The 16139-nt window shown below is 47.9% G+C and overlaps 1 protein-coding gene across 2 annotated transcripts; it reads left to right on the top strand.

Moving 5' to 3' along the window:
• The first annotated feature begins 9784 nt into the window (after window positions 1-9784).
• Window positions 9785-15411, top strand: LOC112897644 (protein HESO1-like). 2 transcript variants are annotated; one of them, XM_025965996.1, is made up of 10 exons: window positions 9785-9925; window positions 10223-10254; window positions 10916-11101; window positions 11665-11844; window positions 12591-12775; window positions 12882-12977; window positions 13179-13224; window positions 13338-13444; window positions 13949-14050; window positions 14136-15411. In XM_025965996.1, the coding sequence occupies exons 1-10, from the start codon at window positions 9855-9857 to the stop codon at window positions 15222-15224; spliced, it is 2094 nt and encodes a 697-aa protein (XP_025821781.1). In that variant the 5' UTR covers window positions 9785-9854; the 3' UTR covers window positions 15225-15411. The 2 variants fall into 2 exon arrangements, with proteins under 2 accessions (XP_025821781.1, XP_025821782.1); XM_025965997.1 differs by lacking the exon at window positions 10223-10254 and having other exon boundaries at window positions 9788-9925.
• The last annotated feature ends 728 nt before the right edge of the window (window positions 15412-16139 follow it).

A 16139-nucleotide genomic window follows, 5' to 3' on the forward strand; every position in this document is an offset into this window, starting at 1 on the left:
GCGCTTTGTTTTCTCCAGTTTGCTTGCAGATCTTTACTAACTCCTGATCCGAGCTTTGAGCCTCTCTAATTCTATCCTCTAGGGTTGATTGGACGCTTAACACATGGCTGGCACCTCGAGGAACAATGTGCACATTTAATCGTGCCATTTCCTCGCGTAGGCGGTCATCCTTGGGTCCATAGGTTTTTCGGCTTAAGGCATCGGCTACCACGTTCGCCTTTCCGGGGTGATACTGAATTTCCAAATTATAGTCCTTGACCAACTCCAACCATCTTCTCTGCCTTAAATTTAAATCCGGCTGGGTGAAGATGTACTTCAGACTCTTGTGGTCGGTGTAAACCTCACACTTATTCCCGATCAGGTAATGTCTCCAAATCTTAAGGGCATGCACTACGGCTGCTAGTTCCAAATCATGGGTCGGATAGTTCTGCTCATGAGTCTTGAGTTGGCGGGAGGCATATGCAACGACTTTCCCGTCTTGCATCAGTACGCACCCTAATCCTTGTCGGGATGCATCACAATAAATGACAAAATCCCGATGAATGTCCGGTAGGGTTAACACTGGGGCGGTTGTCAACCTTTGCTTTAGTTCCTGAAAGCTTCTCTCACAAGATTCCGTCCAAGCGAACTTCTTCTCCTTTTTAAGGAGTTCTGTCATGGGTCGAGCTATCTTAGAGAATCCCTCGATAAATCTCCGATAGTACCCGGCTAACCCAAGGAAGCTCCTGATTTCACTGACGTTAGTTGGTCGCTGCCAATTGGAAACGGCTTCGACCTTCTCTGGGTCCACTGCTACGCCTTCCGCAGTCAGAATGTGACCAAGAAAAGCTACTCTCTCCAGCCAGAATTCGCACTTGCTGAACTTGGCATATAACCTATGTGCCCTTAGCTTTTCCAATACTACCCGCAGATGTTGCTCATGTTCCTGAATACTCTTAGAGTAGATAAGTATGTCGTCGATAAAGACTACGACAAACTTATCCAGCTCGTCCATAAACACTTTGTTCATGAGGTTCATAAAATAAGCAGGGGCATTGGTTAGTCCAAAGGACATTACGGTGAACTCAAACTGCCCGTAGCGGGTGACGAAAGCTGTCTTAGGGATGTCACTTTCCTTAATCTTAAGTTGAAAATATCCTGACCTTAGATCGATCTTGGAAAAGTACTTGGCTCCTTTTAGCTGATCGAAAAGGTCATCAATCCTGGGGAGGGGGTACTTGTTCTTGATGGTAACCTCGTTCAGTGCTCGGTAGTCCACGCACAACCTCATACTCCCATCTTTTTTCTTGACAAACAACACTGGGGCTCCCCATGGCGACGAGCTTGGTCTGACGAAGCCAATCCTCTGCAGTTCTTCTAGTTGCTTCTTTGATTCTGTCAATTCAGAGGCCGCCATTCTATAGGGTCTCTTGGCTATGGGGGATGTTCCGGGGATAAGGTCTATGACGAATTCTATATCCCTATCTGGCGGCATACCGGGAAGCTCTTCGGGGAATACATCTGGGTATTCGCTTACTACCGGGACTCCTTCTAAAGGCTTGGCTTCCATGCTAAATACCATTGGATCAAACTTACTATCTCGGGTTCGGCAGATCACTTGTACTCCTTCGTGGTTTGTTAGGTGTACCACTTTGTCGGTGCAGCCTATGAGACCATTGTGTCGGCTTAACCAATCCATCCCAAGGATTACATCTATTCCCCCAGGCTTAAGTACTACCAAATCTGCTAGGAAGTCTACCCCACTTAAATTGATTCTTACCCGGGAACAACTTAATTGGCAATTGATGTCGCCTCCAGGCGTCCGGGTTAATAGGGGTGTTTTTAGTAGTACTGTAGGTATTTTGTGCTTCTCCACATAGCTCGAGGATATAAACGAGTGTGATGCTCCGGAATCAAATAATACTGTCGCCAGAGCTGAGTTGACTAGATACTCACCGAGCACTACGCCCTGAGCTTCTTGAGCCTCCTGCGCGTCGATGTGATTGACGCGGGCTCGTCCAAATGATTGCTGCTTCACCTGCTGGCTGTTGTCGTTGTTGCGGACGGGTACTCGGTTGGCACCGGTCAGGGCTGGTCTGGGCCCATTCACTGTGTTGGAGAAGGTCGACGTTGCCGGCTTATTCTTGGCGTAGGGGCAATTGGCGATGAAGTGCCCTGTCTCTCGGCAGTTGAAACAAGCCCTAATATTGTTGTTGTCGGGGGTGGCCTGACTTGCATTGCTTTGCGGGGCCCTCGAGGTATTCTGGCTTCTAGGCGGGGCCTGTGATCCTGTCACCTGGGACTGAGTTCTATACTGCATTGGGGCCTGAGTTCCTGGTGCAGTATAGCTGGAATTTCTCGGCTTCTGAAAACGGTCTTGTTGGCGAGCCTTACTTTCCAAGAACTTGCGCTTGTTGTCCTTTCTTTCTTCGGCCTTGGCCCTTTCCGTGAGGATGGCCTTGTTCATTAGGGTGTTGAAGTCCGGATAGATCTGGGGAGTAAGCAAGGTCCGTAGCTCCGGGCTTAACCCCTTCTTGAACATGTCCTGCTTCTTATCGTCGTCATTCACTTCTTCCGGCGCGTACCGGGCCAATTCTATGAACCGGTGGGTGTATTCTTCCACCGACATGCTTCCTTGTTGTAGTGCGCGGAATTCATCCGCCTTGCGCTTCATAGTGGCCGAAGGGATATGGTAGCGGCGGAACTCCCTTACGAATTCTCCCCAGGTGATGGTAGAGGCGTCTTCGGCTGCAGCACAATAGTTTTCCCACCAGGATAATGCCGTTCCGGTGAGCTGATGGGCCGCCAGAAGGACTTTATCCCGGTCCTGGCATTCGAATGGTTCGAGCTTCCTCTGAATTACTCGCAACCAGTCGTCAGCATCCAACGGGTTGCAGGATCCGGCGAAGGTTGGTGGCTTGGTCCTTAGAAAGGCCGTCAGCTTGTCGTTCATATTCTGCCCTCGCGGCTGCCGGTTAATGAGGGCATTCGCCAGGGTTTCCAGTATGAGGGTTTGGTTATGGATGATCTGCGCCAGGTCTCCGAGGGGTGGAGGTGGCGGTAGTTGTTCTCCTTCTTGACTTCCCCTTCGGTTCTGGCTTACTTCTTGCTCTTCTTGGGGAAGATCTTGTTCAACGGGATGTGCTCCGACGCTAGCGGCTACGGGGTTCCGGCCACGGGAGGCCCTCGCAACGTTCCGGGGGGTCACCTGTTGATTGGGCAAATCGGGGTTACGATTTTGTGGTGTTTAAGTTATTTAATTCGTATATGTAAGGCAGAATCTACCTTCTGCCGGTATCCATATAAACAAGTAGCACACGACAAACCAACATACAATCACCACAAACAACAAGCATCAACCATTTTATTAAGCACAGGGGGGGTACAACTTAGGGGTACGACTAAGCCTCGTGCTATTCGGCCAGGGTCTTGCAAAAGGGCACGTCTTAAACAGAAAGGATGGGGCATCACTGGGATGGCGTCGACCATTCTACTTGCGTGGTGCGTCTTCTTCCGGGGCGGACAGGGTGAGAGGTTCTCGCTCGCCGTCTTCTGGGTTTCCATCGGTCAGGGGTTGCATTGCCGCATCCCCTTCGTCGGCGGCAGCAAAACTTTCAGGATTCTCGGGTGGGGCTCGTGTGCTCCCAAAGAGTGATCCCCACCCTATGACGGGTGTCCCGAGCAAAACATGGTCTTCCCCTATCGCCGGGACTGGTGTTCCACTTTGGGTCCAATCTTGCATACGCCGGTCTCGGGCCTGCCTGAGGCTCTCTTGGGCGACTGCTTCGCTACTGACCGCGGCTGCGGCTCTCGCCTCGGCGTGGGCGGCTCGGATCTGCTGTATCCTCACCGCGAGCTCTGCTTGCTCGGCTCGATGGGTCTGCTCCCTTAGAAGGTTGGCTTGCTCATCAAAGAGTTGGTCCAGGGCGGCTAGGTAAGTAGCCACTTGGTACAGGGGGCCTTCTTCGTGGCGTCGTCGCTCCAAGTTTCTCATGCGGGCTTCCCAGACTGGGGTTCTGATGGCCGGCGGGAAGAACTTCGCTGGCGTGGGGGCGAGGTGTTCTTCAAAGATCCGGCACAAATAACGGAGCGCTTTCCTGACGGCCAAGGGGTAGGTGTCTTGGTGTCTAAACCCTGTGGCGGTCGCCCGCCAGGGCTGGATGTCGGGGTAGCGGTTGCTCCTAGCGATGACCAGGATCACCCTGCAGCGGAGGGTACCATGGTGCTCGTACTCTCGGCTGTAGTACCTTGAGCGCTCTGTAACGCCAAGGTCCTCCAGGGTGTTGATCAAGAGGCTGGGGAATCCAGGCGCAGCTTGGCAATCGCCCTGGGTCCATCCTTCCTCAGCCATCTGAAACAGAAGTAGGGTAAACAACCTGGTACAGGTGCAAAAGCGAGTAGATGATATTTATTATTACAACAAAGGTGGTACAGTTTTCATGGATACGTGGTCACTAGGGTAGGGTTTTTGCTAGGGGTGCTAATCCTATCATGGGGATTCTTCCTCGGTCCTGATAGAGCGCTTCTTTATTGGAAGGAACCGATCCATCTCGTTTTCGGTCTGTGTACCCTTATCCCAATGGGTCTCCATGGGTTCTTCTTCTTCTTCTTCGATCCATCCACCTATCCCGTTGCGGTTCTCGTATTCTTGCATCTGGGCTTGGAGGGCGGCTAAGGAATACTCGGCGGTTGCAGCTCTTGTCCGTTGTTCCTCCAGCTCCTGGGTTATCTTTTCAATCCCCTGGATTAGCTTCTTCAGTTGTGCCGACTGTTCGCGGCAGAGTGCATCCAAGCCAGTGAGGTAGATGGACAGGTGGGAAACCGTATCTTCGAGATCCTCTTCTTCTCGTCCAAGGCCCCTCATTCGGGCAATCCAAGTGCGTCCTCGTCCCTCAGCGGGTGGGAAAAACCCCATAGTAGTCCGCTGAAGATGGTGCCTGTAGAGCACACGCAGCCGTCGCAGGGCTTTGCGGGCGGCCTTTCGATAGGTGTCGGGGAAGCGAAAGCCAGTGGTGGAGATGAACCAAGGGTCCACTTCAGGGTAGCGGGTGCTTTTCTCCACAAAAACCATTATGTCGCACCGAAGGGTGCCACCGGAGATGTATTCTCGGTAGGCGTACTCCGGCGTTTCCATAACCCCAACGCGTTCCAGGCTGAGCAACAATAACTTAGGAAGGCCAGGCTCTGCGTAGCAGACTCCGTTGACCCATCCATTGTCAGCCATCTGGAACAGGGTAAAAACCAGTGGTGAGTGCTTGTGTGAGAAAAGAGCTAAGCCAGCGCAAATCTTAGGGCTTGAAAAGGGTTTCGCTCCTAGGGTCACATCCTACGGCCAGCCTACGGCTCTGATACCACCTGAAGCGTCCCCCCATCAGGGAAGACTTAAAAGTGTTACTTTATCAGTCCCAGGAGGCTGATAACACTTTTATTACATCAGATGGTACATCACCGTACAACTCTACGCGGTAATGGGCAGTGAAGCGCCACTATCGCGAGGATTACAACCAGAACCCACACAACTACACTAGCTACGAACAAAGGATCATCAGAGTCTTGCGCCATGCGGAATCCAACGGTGGCCTCAACCACAGGCAAGACTGGGTGCAGGACGAAACCCTACTCGTTGTCTTCGGGGATGTAGTCTGGGTCTTCCACTGTAAAAGTAAGAGAGGGGTGAGTACAAACGTACTCAGCAAGTCCAATCACACCCACGGAGGGGGTATAACAGTAATCATATGCACAGGATAATCCAAGGATAGGTTATGGTTCATTTGTGAAAAACTCAACTGTATGCAAAGGTCCGTTTAAAAACGATTTCCAAAACGAGTTTTCTAATACCAAGGAGCACACGATTTTGATCCATACAGGATCCAAGTTTTAAACTGCTACCGGACTCCCCGTCCGCCGTAGCACACGGCACAACTGCCGGACACTTTCCAAACAACTCACGCCAGCCCGTTCATTCCCAGAGAGAATCACTAGTTATGTGACCACACCATAACTTGCCCAATACCGTGAGCACGGCTATTCGAATAGGTTTTAACTCTGCAGAGGTGTGCAACTTTACCCACAGGTGGGGTACCACAGCACGAACACCTTAGTGCCGGTGCAGATCCCAACAAAGCCATTACCCACCTTAGCTAGACCTGACTAGCCACCACGGGATCCATCAAGGGGTCATTCGACCTATCACCGAGGTTTAACCGGGGCATAAGTCACACAGAGCTTATCCCGTCTCCTTGATCACCCGTTGCTCTCAGCTCTCCTGATGGCTATCAGGCTAACTAGTGGGATTTATGCTAAGCCGTTGCCCATACAACGGTCAAGTGGTTCGCACGACAAGAAGCTAGGTGAGATGTCACATCAACTCGGTCCTTAGGGGTGACAGGATGGATATCTCCCTTCCTCGCTCAACCACACAGGTACGAGCACACCAACGGCAATTCACACAGAAATGCCATCCATCCCGTCCGACTCGTTTCTCAAATCCACACTTTACCCTTTCCCACACACACGCATTTTTCTTTATAAAATCAGGTATTCAAGGTATGGCTATCACGGCAAGGGTGGCTATCCTACCATGTTTTCAACACGCAAAACAATGCAATTTTATAAAACAGGCCACTGGGTTGTGTTTATAAAAACTAGGACAGGAACATGCATCAAAGGGCGGAATTGAACTTGCCATCGTCAAACCCTTGCGGGAAGTCCTGATCGGAGCACTGTCCTTCGGGTTCAGGGTCGCAGTACTGGTCCTCAGTTGCTTGGTCGCGGCCGGGAACCTCGTCGTTCACTCCGTGTCCTACGACGCAAACAGACTCACAATCAAGCGAAAGAACTAAAAGCTTTTACCGATAGGCTTGAATCGGAAATAATTTGGTTACGGAGTTAGGGGCAATATCTCTGGGTGGTTTCTTAATGGCATGGCTAAAACTATACTAGGAAGGGCGTGGTAAAGTTTCGGGTCAATCGGGGGTCGTTTCGCACATAAAATGACGCGCTAAAGGTGGTTTCAGGGCTTAAACGGGGGTCCAGGGGCTTGCTCGTAAACTTTCTAGAAACAGAAGGGCCTTTTTGTAAATCTTGGAAATATAGGAGGCATAACAAAAAGTGCGAGGGATCTACTTGAAATTAAATTTATATCACGGGGGGGGTCTAGTTTTGGAAATAGCAAAAGGAATAGGTTCTTTTCGCAAAGGTGTCAAAGGGTGGAGGGGCTTTTAACTAAATAGAGGAGAAGGGAGGGGGTTTTGGGCAAAACTGCCCTTCCTCTTCCTCCCCTCACCACGTGAAACAGAGGAGGGATGGGGAGGCTCGGCCGGCCCCAAATCCGGCGGCCCTAGGGCCTAATTGGCTCGGGCGCATGGGGGAAAAGGGAGAGGGGAGCGAGGGGATCCCGTTCCTACCCTCTCCTTGGGCGGGGGCGGCGCGTAGCGGCGGGCCGGCGTGGGGCAGGCGGCGGCGGCCGTGCGGCTCGGGTGGCGGCGGTCTGGGCGCGGGAGAGGAGGCAGGCAGGGGCGGCGCAGCTTGTGGAGGGGCGGGGCTGCGGCCGGGCCTATTTATAGGCGGCCGGCGGTAGGGGGAAGGCGGTGGCCGGCGGGCGGCTCCTCGGGCGGCCATTAATGGCGTCCGGGGCTCAGTCGTGCACGTGGGGGGGGCCGGGCGGCGGTGTGCGGCACAGAGGGGGGGGGCGCGAGCGGCGAGGCGGCACAGGGGAGGCGCGGGCGGCAAGGCGGGGCGCGGCAGCGGCACAGCGGCGGGGGGGGCGCGGCGAGGCCGGGGCGCCAGCGGCGGTGGCGTGCGCGAGTGCGCGTGCGCGTGGAGCGCATGCGCGCGCGGTCCGGCGGCGCGGCCGTGTACGGCGGCGTGCGCGCACAGGAGCAGGTGGCGTGCGTGCGGTGGCGTGCAGGTGGCCGGTGCGGCAGTGGGGCTCGGGAGCAGGGGAACAGGGAGGAAGAAAGGAGAAGGGAGGAGGAAAGGAAAAAGGAAAAGGGAAAAGGAAAAAGAAGAAAAGAATAGGAAAAGAGAGAAAGAGGGAGAGAAAAAGAATGGGGAGAAAAGAAAGGGAAAGACGCGCGCGCCGGCGGAATTCACGGCGGCGACCGCGCGGCGGAACTCGCGGCGGTGACCGCGGCCGGTCGGCCATGCGCGCGCGGCGCTTGCGCGCGGAACGAGGAAAAGATGGCGTGACTGCGGTTGGATTCGGTTGCCGGTTTCGGGTCTCGGGAAGGTTAGGGTTTTGGGGGGTTAAGGATTTCGGCGAAACGAAGAATTTAGCGTGAAAACTTCGGGCGAAAATTTTCAGGGTGTTACAACCTGTCAAGCCAGCGGTCGTCCAGGTGCAACAACTTCTTTGCTACACGAGGGCGCAACTCGTGAAGCTGCTGCCCCTTCACCGCTGCCGGGTACGACCTGTGCCGTTCGTCGGTGTTCGCGTCAAGAAGCTCCGGTGTCTGCGCCATATCTGCATGAAAAATATAACTACCCTAAGATATATTCCTACAAATAATTGAAAATACTAAAAACTATTCAAAATATAACTACCCTAAGAAATATTTCAAAAAACTATTGAAAATACTAAAAACTATTAAAAATATAACTACCCTAAGAAATATTTTAAAAACTATTGAAAATACTAAAAACTATTCAAAATATAACTACTCTAAAAAATATTCCTAAAAACTATTGAAATACTACCAACTATTCAAAATATAACTACCCTAAGAAATATATCTAAAAACTATTTAAAATACTAAAAACTATTCAAAATATAACTACCCTAAGAAATATTTCTAACAACTATTGAAAATACAAAAAACTTCTCAAAATATAACTACCCTAAGAAATATTCCTAAAAACTATTAAAAATACTAAAAACTCCTCAAAATATAACTACCTAAGAAATATTCCTAAAAACTATTAAAAGTACTAAAAACTATTCAAAATATAACTACCCTAAGAAATATATCTAAAAACTATTGAAATTACTAAAAACTATTTAAAATATAACTACCCTAAGAAATATATCTAAAAACTATTGAAAATACTAAAAACTATTCAAAATAGAACTATCCTAACAAATATTTCTAAAAGCTATTGAAAATACTGAAAACTATTCAAAATATAACTACCCTAACAAATATTCCTAAAAATAATTGATAATTATACGACTAGAATGAGAATATACCTCCAAACCGACGTGTGAACAGAGCTTCGCCGCTTCCCTCCTCTCTTCTTCTCCTCCCTTTCTTTTTTTCTTGATTTTTGCTGAATAATATGAGAATTTGGGGGTGGGTGGGGGCTTAAATAGTGGGGGGGGATGCCCCTCGGAGGACCTCCCGCCCGTTGGACGGACGGGATGCCGCGTCAAGGGTCTCTTCGCGAATAAAAAAAAATTTATTCGTGAAAAGACCCTCGGGAGGGGACTGGAAAATATTTTTGGACCTCCCGCCCGTTGGATGGGCGGGGGGTCTCCGGCCCCACGCCTCCCGCCCGTTGATCGGGCGGGAGGCACCCATTTTTTGAATATTTTCAAAACGTCACCTTTTTTCGAATTTAATTTTTTAAAACCTTTTTTTAAAAAAGTCCCCGAGGTGGGACTAATCGCCTGCCGCTTCAGCCCCTTGCTCACTAGGTCACGAGCTGGCTGGGCTCGCCATTCATTCATGGGCCTCTTTTCCGTCAGGCGAAGCGAAAAGGCAGGCCCAGAGCGTTTCCCACCCGGCTGCGGGGCCCACCGCCGTCGAGTCGGCCGCTGACATATACAGTTGGGACAAGTCTGGCTGGCTTCTTCGCCCCTTCCGGCATTTCCACACCCTCGCCCGACCGCCGGGCCGTCGTCGCCGATCTCGACGCCGCCGCCCGCCGGCGACTGCATGGCCGCCGCCGCTTCGCCTCCGGTTCCTTTAGGACCCGAGGCATCCTCTCTCTCAAGCCTCCTCCCCAGGTTCCTTCCTCGCCTTACCCCAGTCTCTCTCTCTTTCCCCTTACCCAAGTTACTGTTCGGTTGCTTGTCTTCCTCTCTGCTGAAATTGGAGGCGCGGAGGCACGATTCTAGACGCCCATTCTTATCATATATAAAACTAAAAGCTTGTATTTTCTAGTTTACCGCGTTAGGATTTTCATTTTCTTCCCCCCTGCGACAGACCGCCGCGACGCCCTTGCTCTGTGCATCGTGCTAAGCATGGATTTCCTCCTTCGGCTTCTCATGTGTTTCAAATTTGCTTTCTTTGCCATCCTGCAGGCCCCACATCGCAATCTCATGGGATTCCCAAGGTACATATCTGTATCTGCTTATCTGCGGCCTGCACTTGTGATGCTGCACTACCTGAAGCTTACTGCTCCCCACTGACCTGCTGTATATGGAGTAGTCAGGGTAGAGTAGAACGGAGAAGCTGAATGTGAAGGTGTTAATGCCACGGGAAATTATTACATGGACCTGTGTTGTTTCCTGTCGCGTGGTCTGAAAAAGAACCTTCCTCATCCAAGGAAGAAAGAAATAACCACCTTCCTTTCACTACACTTCCTTCCTCGTGCAACTTAGGAAGCTTAGATTTTGTCCGGTACTTGTCGTGCTATCTCAAGTCCTGATTGGATGGCCGAATACAGCCAAACACCGTGTTCTGCCATTTGCATCAGGAAAGTGGATCCGGTTGCATACACGTGTACCTCACGACGTTTAGGAGGATCTTTCATTTAGTAGCCACTAGTTTAGTATCACCTTAGTTGCTTTCAATATTACAAGTGTATGTAGCTCTTTCCTTTTTGAAAAAAAAAAGCATCATCTCTCTTGCGCATGCAAAATGCCAATATGTTTGTAACATTATTTCTTACCTTACTTACCACCTAGAATTCAGCCAGCATCCGCAATTCATGATCTTACTTCCAAGCACGTTGTAAATAATTTTATCTGATCTGAATTTTGTATTACATGCAGCACTACGCAGCCATGCAGAAAGAAGCGAGATGGAGTCCAAGGCATGCGTTATTGATCTTGCTCTGCTTCCAACTCTAGAGGGTTTACTGCTGGAAACGTATGCATCATTGCAACCAAAGCCAGTCGACTATGAGAACCGACAGGTTATGATCAATGTCTTCAACAAAATAGCGGAACAGATTTTTGGTAAGAAATCTTTCGTATCGAATCTTGGGATCAAGGATTTGTATTCTTGCAATGTGCTTTTGCGATCATTGCTAATGATTGTGCGTGATGTTTATTGTACATGTAAAATTGTATAGACATATACACAGCTTAATATTAGCCTACCCAAACTTGCTTGGGACTAAAGGTTTTTCTTCTTCTCTTTCTTGTATATACATCATGAAAATACCACAATCTTGAATGGTTGTGGAACGCCTATTAACTTATTCTCTTGTAAACTATAGGTGCATGTACAATCAGCCATGCTATTGAATCATGCACAAGTGTTTTGCCGTACACATCTTTTACGGATATCTTATGAGCTTGTTGCCTTAGAAAATGTTTGTGCTTCAATTAGTAGAAGAAATATACAAAGAAAATATTCTACATGATAGAGAATCAAGGGGAAAAAAAGTCCAGCATGTGTTCTGCACTTCTGCAAAATTGCATATCTACCACTTCTATTAGGAAGTCTTTGTTTTCCATCTGGACATTTTGAATTTGCATGATGGTGTGACGTGCTGTTGGTTGGTGCTTCTTTTCAGGTAAAAAGAACGGGCTTCCAGTTGTGGAAGCATTTGGATCATTCACAATGGATCTATTTACTCCTGAAAGTGACCTTGACCTCTCGGTCAACTTTAATACTGATACCAAGGATCTTTATCCTCGCAAGGACAAGATTAATGCTATTAGGAAGCTTACAAAAATCTTATATTCTCATCAGAGTAATTATTGTTCTAAGCAGATTTCTTCACATCTTTCCTAGCATTTGGTTGCCTGTTCATCTTAAAATGTACACTAGATTTGTTACATATGCATTCTTAATCTGTTATTTGAATTACTTGAGCCATCAAGGATTAAAACTAATAGAATACAGACCCAGCAACTTCATTATTATGTGCAAAGTAATCTTGAAGTGGTTCATCTGAGAAAACATTAACTGGAGAAGTAGTGATCAGAGAAGCTGGTTTTGTAGTTTCTACTACCTAGCTTGCATATATGTGCAACAGTAATGGAATATATGATCCAATAAGACACTGCGAAATTTTTATTTTTTCCAAAATTCTGACACAGTGACACCTCCATGTGTGTATTAAAACTGTTTTGAAGGAAAAGTGAAATGTGTACACTCCGCCTGTTGTGATCTGTGACATTTTAACCACATTAAACTAGGATTGTGATGTTGACTTGGCAGCAGCCAGCAGCTGTGTATTAGTTTATTCTTTTGGCAGTTGTCTGATTGGATTCTTTTTTTTTTTGGACAAGGTTGTAGGATAGGATTGATATAGGAGGGGTGTAATGAAGGAAAAAGTGAGAATAATGTAGCCAACAATTTCTCCTTCCGATGCATGTTGTTAGGTGCCAGTGAAATTCACATTCCTGGACATGTGACAAGGCAAACATTTGAATGCCAGTTTTAAGTGTGTTGTCTTTTTCTTGTCTAATGTATCTCCTGTATTACCAATTTCAGGGCATGGTCGTTGTTATGGGGTTTTACCTATTTCAACTGCTAGAGTTCCTGTATTGAAGGTTACTGATCAGGGAACTGGTGTAGAGTGTGATATTTCAATAGAAAACAAAGATGGCATGTCAAGATCAATGATAATTAAATTTATCTCATCAATTGATGAAAGATTCCGGATACTTTGTTATCTGGTATTGCAATTCTCTGTCTTGCTATCTTGGTTTTGATTGAGATGCTAAGTGACATGAAACTTCCCATATACACGATATGACAAAACCTGTAATATTTATTATACAGATGAAGTTCTGGGCCAAGGCACATGATGTTAACTGCCCCAAAGATCAAACAATGAGCTCAATGTCAATTATTTCTTTAGTTGCTTTCCATTTACAGGTACACTGACACTGTTACTTTTGTTTGATTTTCTGTCATTCTGCATGATCATGAGTAGAAAGTAGTTTCACTGCTCATATGGAATTTCCATAACAGATTTGTGGCCTGAATGTATATGATGGTTTTTTAGTAGCAACTCTCTTTTATATTTGAACACTGAATAAATGAATGCACTCGATAATTGTACAATGTGGATTGCAGACTCGGCGCCCTCCAATATTGCCTGCATTTTCTGCCATATTGAAAGGTACTCCCTTAGATGGAGCACATGTCATTCTCCTGTAACCGCATTTTCTGGGTTCATCATCATGCTATCATCCAGCTATAGATACTAATATGATAGCTTCTATCCTCTTGCAGATGGTTCAGATTATGCAAGGATTGAGAAGAATGTCTCACTATTCAAAGGTTTTGGGAGCAGCAATAAAGAATCTATTGCTGAACTTTTTGTATCAATGATGATTAAAGTGAGTTGTTCACCTGTTATTTATGTTTGTCGCATATCAATATTTTATTTTTGGACCTATAGAAGTAGCTTTGATTATTTTCTATCTATGTTTTTGGGTATAATCAGTGCACTCCTTTTGGTGATTTTATGCTGACTAACAGAAAGACCTAAACATGGCTGAACTCCAGTGCACTTCTAAACTCAGAACTCAGTCTTACCCTGTGGGAACTGGAGGCCTGCTCAAGTACTTGAGCTATGGCACTGTTACTCTAATTCTCATAAAAAAATATCCTGTTTTTCTCAAAGGACTGAGTTATCACACCCCTTGAAGTTAATTCTTTAACTCTTCTGTTCCTTTTTGGCATTGTGGCTTCATATACAACACTTGTGAAAACTGTGCACTTTTTGACAAATAGGCACCTTTTGACTAAGCTTACATGTTAATTTGGTTCCTCAAAGGTCCATCTTTAGTTGTTAGGTCATTCTGCTCACTTGCATATACTGTTGGCCTTGTCTCGTGCAGCTACTATCAGTGGAGGGTTTATGGGAGCAAGGGCTCTGTGCCAGCAATTTTGAAGGATCATGGATATCAAAGACCTGGGGAAAAGGTGTTGGCAACTTGAGTGTAAGTCTCCTATGGTTTTTCGTTTTAACATTGTATTGGACAGTGCATGCAAAGCATTGTTTATGTACCCCAACAATTCATGCAGGTTGAGGACTTCTTGGACCAGTCTCAGAATTTCGCCAGATGTGTAGGAATGGGACAGATGCGGACAATTTGCGAATGCCTAAGGGCTACTGTTTCTGATTTGAGCAAGTTCTTTATGGGTAAAATTGCTGCTCCCAAGCTAAAGGCCCTTTTATTTGGGCCTTTGAACCAGGTTAAGCCAGTCACTGACCCCATTCAGAAAACTGTTAAGAGGAAGCGTCTTAATCCAAACAAGACAAGCGCTAGCCCTAGTCAGAGAAATGCTAAGAAGAAGAAGCCCCTTGTGCAGAATAAGCCTGTCATTTCTCCCGGTCAGCGAGATGTTAAGAAGCCCCTTGATCAGAAGCCAGTCAGTTCTCTCATTCAGAAAGATGCTAATAGGAACAAGCCCCTTGGTCAGGATAAGCCAGTCGTTTCTGCTGGCCAGAAAGATGACAAGATGGGGAAGCCCCTTGAGCAGGATAAGGCAGCCATTTACCCCGGTCAGAAAGATGCTAAGAAGAACAAGCCCCTTGGTCAGGATAAGCCAACCATTTCTCCTGGCCAGAAAGATGATAACAAGCCCTTTGATCAGGATAAGCTGGTTATTTCTCCCGTTCAGAAAGTTGCTAAGAAGAAGTGCAGCAACGTGGGACGTGACTCAGGAAGCAGTCAAGTGCAACAAAAGAAAGCAAAGGTTACTGTATACACTTCTGGTTCACGACCTCCTAGTGTTATCCCTCCTCAAAGAATGCATCGACCAGTACTCACCCAGCCAATTATTAATCAGTTTGCACATATACCTCAGCATCCGATCACCCCTCCTGCTTTTGGTTATGGGTTGCCACCACCGCATTTACATTCAGCTTATCATCACCCTCATCAGGGATTGGTAGGTCAATCACAGGGTGATTTCCTTCATTTGTATCCTGGGATTCAGCTGCAGCATCAAGGCCAGGCTATGTTTGCCCCCCCTCCTCCAGCAGCCCACCATCCGGTGCTCCACGGGCTTCACCCGTATGGTAGCATTGGTGCTCAGCAGATGCAGCATACCGTCAATAGGCTGGTGCAGAGGCCACCGTACGGAATGAGACAAGGTTTCTGGAGATGACTGCTACGGTTTGGGAAAGTAGATATGTAGGTAGTTGGCGGGCTTTTGAGGCGAAAGCTTAAAGATTGTTGTTATGTAACTAGCTGGTGCCATTGTGTTTGTAACTGTTGTGAAAAGAAAGTTGTAAGGTGAGAATGGAAAGCTGTAAGATCATTTGGTCTTAGTTTAAGCTGTTGATTCTGTCGAAGCGTGTTGTCATTGTGCGAGGTTTATCCAAGATGTGAGACCGAGTTGTCGAAAATCTGCTGGACAGCCTTACTGGTATTTATGGACCAGGCAGGCAGAGTCTGTGTGGCTGGGTTGCAAATCATAACCATCTCAAACTGGAAACCAATGCCATAAGTGATGAATACATGGAGAGCTCATCCCCTTGGCTCTGAGGTGTGGTTGCTGCTGATTGGAACCAACTGTATGCTCTGTTGTTGGCTATCTGGAATGGCAACAAGCAGGCGGCCATGAACCGTTGCTTGTGCTGTCCGAAACAGAGGCTTGCGACATGACACCTTGCTTGGCGCCCATGGCAATTGCTAATTCTGGGGGTGGGCGACCTCCTGCTGCTGTGTTCATCAGCTAGCAACCGGCGACACTGAACCTGGAAGGTGAGAGCTGATGCATCTCACGTAGACGGGAGCATGGCGCTGTCGCCGGCCACATCACGCTTGCCGTGCTGCCTGTGGCTGATGTGATGCAGCGGCGTCGTAGGATAGCTTTTGGCTGAAAGAGATGGGTCGGCTGGCTTCCTTGTGCTTCGTTCTGGGCTGGAGAGAGTTTCTCGAACAACTTGTGCTGGTGGAAGAACTATCTCGATGTTTTGCCGTCATGGGCAGAGCATGAGAAACGCATGCCAAATTGCAAGGAGGACAACCGATCGAGGAGAATCTGTTACGGATGTCAGCCTAGCCTGCTTGGTTGGTT

This window comes from Panicum hallii, chromosome 6 (assembly GCF_002211085.1).
Source record: "Panicum hallii strain FIL2 chromosome 6, PHallii_v3.1, whole genome shotgun sequence".
Classification (NCBI taxonomy): domain Eukaryota; kingdom Viridiplantae; phylum Streptophyta; class Magnoliopsida; order Poales; family Poaceae; genus Panicum; species Panicum hallii.